This window comes from Physcomitrium patens, chromosome 1 (assembly GCF_059467195.1).
Source record: "Physcomitrium patens ecotype Gransden chromosome 1, ASM5946719v1, whole genome shotgun sequence".
Lineage (NCBI taxonomy): Eukaryota > Viridiplantae > Streptophyta > Bryopsida > Funariales > Funariaceae > Physcomitrium > Physcomitrium patens.
In genome coordinates, this window is record NC_143410.1 from 5409065 (window position 1) to 5415247 (window position 6183).

Below are 6183 nucleotides of genomic sequence, written 5' to 3' on the forward strand. Positions count from 1 at the left end.
GCATAAATTCCGAAATAAGACACGCTATAAATAAGGGGATGTTAAATAGACCCAAGTTTTTACTGAATCAACCCATTTATTATAACCATCATGAAAAGTAAAAACGTCTTCTAGATTTATTTCTTCATTAATGAATCTGCAATCAATAAAAAAACAAATTACATTCATCATGATTACCATATTCTTCATCAAGGGTGAATCTATTCAGTAAAAGATTGAATCTATTTAACATTCCCCTAATATATATATATACACGAATGTGATTAAAATTGGGAAGAGGAGGAGAATGTGGAGGAAAGGGGAACAAGGAGACACGAGGCACCTCGACAGTTCCACATGAGAACACGTGCAGTCCCCTGGGCTAGGGTTTCTTCGGCACTCTGCTTTTTCTCCTTCTGCTAGGTCGGAGGCACTGTGACCACGACCTTGTAATCCTCTCTCATGCCACATTTGATCAATGCCCCCTCCATGCCCTTTCTTCGCATCGGTTTGGGTAAATGCAGTTTGTGCTTCTGCTAATTGGGTCACGCTTGGAATTGGGTTTCGGCGATCCTGGGTCGTGAGCTCTGGATAGAGAGTGATTGCCAGTGGGTGCTGTGGAAGTGCGTCATCTCTTCTGGATGGTCGCTGTTGGAGGTCTTGACGAGCTGTGATTGCCACGCTGTGAGTTAGCTTGCGGTTGTGTGTTTTCAAAATTTTCCCCAATTGAGGTCTGGTGTAGATTCGAGATCTTTACGAGAATTGTAATTGGAAGAGTTGGCTGCACGTTTAGTTTGTGGCAAGGAGTAGCATAGAAACAGTCTTTCCGGCCTTAGAGTTGTCTTTACGGATTGGGTGTGACAGATTTTTGCTTTGACTTATGATCCGGATTCTACCCTTGCCCCAGGTTCAAGGCGCTAGTAGAATGGCATCAATTACATCTTTGCAACCTCAAGCACTTTCAAGACTGCAGGTTAGTGATGCTTTTTTGGAATTGGATAATTCGCTTTGAACCGAGCATGGAGTTTAGTTGGACAGGATTATCTTAGAGATGAAAGCAGGGTGTTGTTTTAGGTTGTTAAAGAGTATATGATGAAGAAATTTAGGTAATTGGGGGAGTATTGTCCCTTGGAAGTGGTTGACTGGTAGCTCGTTAATTGCGAAAGTTGTTGTGGGTCTTGATCATTACGATGTGCGCTCCCAAATGCCGAGTATGTTCTATGCTTTTGAGCTTCTTGGGTATGTTCGGGTAGCCATGGGTTTAATCAAGGATTTTGCATGCAGGCGTGCCCTCATACTTCATCCCTAGTCCCGGCCACTAGCTCTTCTTTTGCAACTTTTTCTGCAAGCTCGAGATATTTGTCTCCATCACTACGTTTGAACCAAGGGGTTATTAGCCAGAGCGAGAGTGTGTCCTGTCAACATCAAGGATTGGAAAAAAAATTCATTGCATTTGCTGATTTTGAAAAGGCTTCATGGAAGCCAATTACTAGTAATCACCGTAAAGGCCTCATTGCGAGAGCCAGCGACCCTGGAATTGTAAGAGCTGTGGCAACCTCAGTAAAGGAGGATGTGAAAGTGATTGCGCCAGATGCGGAGCTGGGTACAGATAATAAACATGGAGATGATGAAGAGAGAGTGGGAGTGCTGCTTCTGAATCTTGGTGGACCAGACACACTTGAGGACGTGCAGCCTTTTCTATACAACCTTTTTGCTGATCCGGTAACAAAATACGAGGGTGCAAAATCAGTTTATCAATCTTGGAAAATGATTAGTATCTTGTGTTCGCGTCACAGCCTTCACAAAGTAAGCATCTATTTAAGAACGGCCAGTGGATTGCAGAATGGTTTTTAACACATGTAGAATTGTGCGTATTTGTGATTACAGGACATCATCCGGCTGCCACGTTTGTTTAGATTCTTGCAAAGGCCACTGGCCCAGTTCATATCCACGTTACGAGCTCCGAAAAGTGCTGAGGGGTATGCTGCCATAGGGGGAGGGTCACCTTTGCGGCAAATGACAGATGAGCAGGTAAGGTTGTGATTATGAATTTTAGTACTGATACGTGGTTGATGTCGCATAGGAAAGTATAGCTTGAACACAGAGATGGTCCTGAAGTCGATTTCTCTACAATTTTCAGCTTTGCTTGTAATGGACCTCGTGTACTCCAAACCTTGTTTGTGGCCTTAAAATACTATTTTAGTTTTACGTAATCATCTGACGAGATTTGTTTTAGGCTGTTGCTTTATCTTCAGAAATGTCTGACGTGGGATGTTTTGAATAGGCTGCAGCTCTAAAGGCTGCATTGGAGAGCAAGAATTTACCAGCTAAAGTTTACGTAGGGATGAGATATTGGCATCCATTTACGGAGGAAGCTATCAATCAGGTGTCACTCAGGACAACTGTGAACATGTTGTAGACTCCTATACTTGAAGTCAAAGTGCCGGAAATTTGCTACAAGAACGGATATATATATATATATATATATAGATACATATATTTTTTTGAATAGTAATCAGTTCGTGGGATGCGATCAGCTGCTTGGGTAAGTATTTTGCGTTTCTAATGAAGTTTGTAATGGAGCGTGCAGATAAAGGAGGATGGAATTTCACGACTGGTGGTTCTCCCGTTATACCCTCAGTTTTCAATATCAACTAGTGGTTCCAGCCTTCGTCTACTGGAGAGCATCTTCAGGTACAGGCAGATTCCAACAATCAATGCCATGCATTTGGGTGGATCATACTTGTTGTGTCTGCTTACAGAAAACGGTTTTGCCAACCGCATTGGATTAGTCTTAACTGTGTGATGTATTGTGCAGAGAGGATGAGTATCTTGTTAACATGCAACATACAGTGATTCCGTCATGGTACAATCGCAATGGATACGTGCAGTCGATGGCAACGCTTATCGAGAAAGAATTAACAAAGTTTGAGAAACCTGACGAGGTAAGATCTCATTTTACTTTTTTAATATTTATTTGTAGCTTCTGCTTTGTGTTTTCAACAAATGGTGGGTGGACATCTAGGGTTTCATTTTTTATTTTTTATTTATGGAAATTTATACGTTTACTCAATTCTATGGTGCTACAGGTCCATATTTTTTTCAGTGCGCATGGTGTACCTGTGGCCTACGTAGAAGAAGCAGGAGATCCGTACAAGGCTGAAATGGAGGAATGCGTACAACTTATTATGGCTGCAGTAAAGGCTCGGGATATCCGCTGTCCCCATACTCTTGCTTACCAGAGTCGCGTGGGCCCGGTTGAATGGCTCAAACCGTACACGGACGACACGATCCGAGAGCTTGGAAAGAGTGGGGTGAAGAGTCTCTTGGCTGTTCCAGTCAGGTTTGTGTTATGTCGTGCAGATTTTGATAATTTCTTGCAAGTTTTTCTATGAAAGAGATTTGAGTGTGGTTGTAGCACAGTGTGTCAAGTATATTTGTTGAGTGTATTCTGCAGAACGATTATGTTAAATCGAGATGTCTCATAACGTGGAAGCAGTCTGACTTTGTGAACGAAATGGTTGTAATGGTTGCAGCTTCGTTAGTGAGCACATTGAGACTTTGGAGGAGATTGATATGGAGTACAGAGAGCTGGCCTTAGAATCTGGTATTAGGAACTGGGGCCGTGTACCTGCATTGGGTTGTGAGCCTGGTTTCATTGCCGACTTGGCAGATGCAATTATCGAGGCCCTGCCTTACGTAGGTGCCATGGCTGTTTCAAATCTCGAGGCTCGTCAGGTACAAGACATTGACTTAGATTCTTCTTTTTCTTCTTCTTCCTTTTCTTCTTCGCCTTTATTTTTATGATAATTATTATTATTACTGTTACTATAGTACAATCTCAGTTCAAATGTTAAGGTTCACTTTCTAAATAGCAGCATTGCTTTGTCCCTTGCAGTCACTTGTGCCATTAGGAAGTGTGGAGCAGCTGCTAGCCACATACGATACTCTGCGTCGAGAGCTACCAGCACCAGTGGCAATGTGGGAGTGGGGGTGGACAAAAAGTGCAGAGACATGGAATGGGCGTGCGGCTATGCTGGCAGTTTTAACTCTACTTGTTCTGGAAGTCACAACTGGGGAAGGTGTTCTCCATCAATGGGGTATTCTACCTCTCTTTCATTAAATTTTGTAGGGTGAGTGAAGCGGGCATCTTAACAATCAATACACGTTCAGAAGCCGAGTTTGAAGAGGAGCAGTAGTGCCAACAGGCTCTCCGGCTATCTTGGTTGTCCTGAGAATGCGACAATTACTCAGCGCGAAGACATGGTGCTATTTATAGTCGTGGCCTCCATAACTATTTGTTCATGCATCTTATTACACACATGTCTGGGAGGCATACGAATGCAGGCGTGGTTGGTGAAAGTTTTGTTCTGCAAGACTCTGGAACCTTGAACCTGCCAATGTCCTTGTTGCATCATCCATTCATCTTATCTGGTGCAACTTGCTTCTTGTTGCCTCATTTCAGATTTGTCTCTATGTCAACCTACACACTTCATATTATAGCGGTAATAACCGGCAATGCTTTTTACTGCATCAATCGTCAGAGGAGCTGACTCGCAAAACTACCGTTATCTTACCTAGAGAATTGTGACAAATTAGGTTTGTATGTAGGGCTTAACTAAACAATTTTCATGAGTCTACTAATTGAATAGATTAGCTTGACCCGTATATTTAATTTCAGGCACTAACATCAGACGGCAGACAAGGAGCTGCTTAGTGGTGGGACCTTCTGTGGTGATTGAACGCACTATGTGCAGGACTCTTATTATACTACTTAGGTTATCTGAAATCACCATTGAAGTCATGTAGTCTGATATAATACTCGACTACCTGGAGTAAATAGTGTTCCTTGCAAACTCCTTCAGTGCCTGTATGCTATCCTTGGTGATGGATTTCTATGAATAAGTTATTGTACAATGGATAGTTATGCATTGATAATGTCCCAATATAACAAAAGTACATGTCTTCTTAAGGTGCTCTGTCACGTGGACTTGAGAAAGCATTTGATTATGTTCGATTACCGAAGTTACCAGTAATAAATCACCCAAGTCAGCTATATAGTTTTGTGAATCAATAAGTAAACTTGCTAGAGGCAAATTATATGATTTTATATAGGCAGATGTGTTAGATTCTGTCGTTGGTATTATTATTCATAGAAGTATGCAACTGTAGCATGTGTTTTAATTATTAAACTTTGATAAAATAAATAAAAATAAACAATATTACAACTAATTTTATTCATAGGAAGTTGGAATAATATTAAATTTTTAACACATAAAAAGATGTTAAAAACATTCTATTATACATAAGATGGATCATATAAAGTTACAATGATATTCTTTAAATCATATAAAATACTTGTATTATTTTTATAATCTCAGTAAATGTGATATTTTAGAAAAGACAAATCAATCTGTAACTACCAAAATTATTTAAGACATTAAAAACACCTATAAAGATTATATAAAACATTTTGAGATGGTATTTTTAATACAATAGGTTATTTTTAGATATTCTATGAAAAAATTATTTTTGAAACAATAGTTTCATATTACTGAGGATAAAATTGTAATTTAGTTTTAGACAATGTTTGAAATAGGTGTAAAGTTTGATTGGTTATAAAGTTTTGATTGGTTATAATGAAGTAAAGTTATCATTCAAAATATCTAAAAATAAAATAAAATAATATGTGATGCATTTAATGTGGAAAGTGAAAAGAGTGAGTTTTCACGAGAAACTAAAAAAAATATTGATAAAATACACATGAAAATAAAAAATGATTTTAATGTTATTAAAATAAAGAAAAAATATCATAAATATCCTTGCAATTTGTTGAAATATCAAGATTACTTCTGTATTCTTGATAAGAGCAAATTGATCCCTTATTTTTTTTCATAATTGTAAATAAATCCTTGAACTTAATAAATTATAATCATAAACTTTTTTTTAATTGAAACTAGATCCAAATTGCATGCTACAGAGATTTTGGTGTAACACTTTTCTTCAAAAAAGCTCGTTATTTAAACAACCAAAACATCCTTGATGTTTAACCAATCCATGCTCTTCTCCTTATTGCAATCAAATGCCAGGTTGTCCACATCACCTTTGAAAAAACTAAATCCATTCCAAATGTCTAATAAATCAAATGAAGCACCACAATTGCCATTAATACCTAGAAAATTGAACAAAAAGTTATCCAACAAA

At 38.8% G+C, this 6183-nt stretch overlaps 1 protein-coding gene across 2 annotated transcripts; it reads left to right on the top strand.

Moving 5' to 3' along the window:
* Nucleotides 1–377: 377 nt before the first annotated feature.
* On the top strand, nucleotides 378–4835 carry LOC112282151 (ferrochelatase-2, chloroplastic). 2 transcript variants are annotated; one of them, XM_024519453.3, is made up of 10 exons: nucleotides 378–663; nucleotides 887–952; nucleotides 1264–1701; nucleotides 1867–2010; nucleotides 2264–2365; nucleotides 2570–2673; nucleotides 2798–2924; nucleotides 3069–3322; nucleotides 3516–3717; nucleotides 3878–4835. In XM_024519453.3, the coding sequence occupies exons 2-10, from the start codon at nucleotides 905–907 to the stop codon at nucleotides 4100–4102; spliced, it is 1644 nt and encodes a 547-aa protein (XP_024375221.1). In that variant the 5' UTR covers nucleotides 378–663; nucleotides 887–904; the 3' UTR covers nucleotides 4103–4835. The 2 variants fall into 2 exon arrangements, with proteins under 2 accessions (XP_024375221.1, XP_024375214.1); XM_024519446.3 differs by having other exon boundaries at nucleotides 450–663; nucleotides 844–952.
* The last annotated feature ends 1348 nt before the right edge of the window (nucleotides 4836–6183 follow it).

Bases quoted from the DNA above. Each gene is read 5' to 3' on its own strand.
- LOC112282151 (XM_024519446.3), top strand. From the start codon at position 860: ATGATCCGGATTCTACCCTTGCCCCAGGTTCAAGGCGCTAGTAGAATG. The intron at 1,702-1,866 runs GTAACAAAATAC...TTGTGATTACAG, and splicing joins ACAACCTTTTTGCTGATCCG to GACATCATCCGGCTGCCACG. The intron at 2,011-2,263 runs GTAAGGTTGTGA...TGTTTTGAATAG, and splicing joins GGCAAATGACAGATGAGCAG to GCTGCAGCTCTAAAGGCTGC.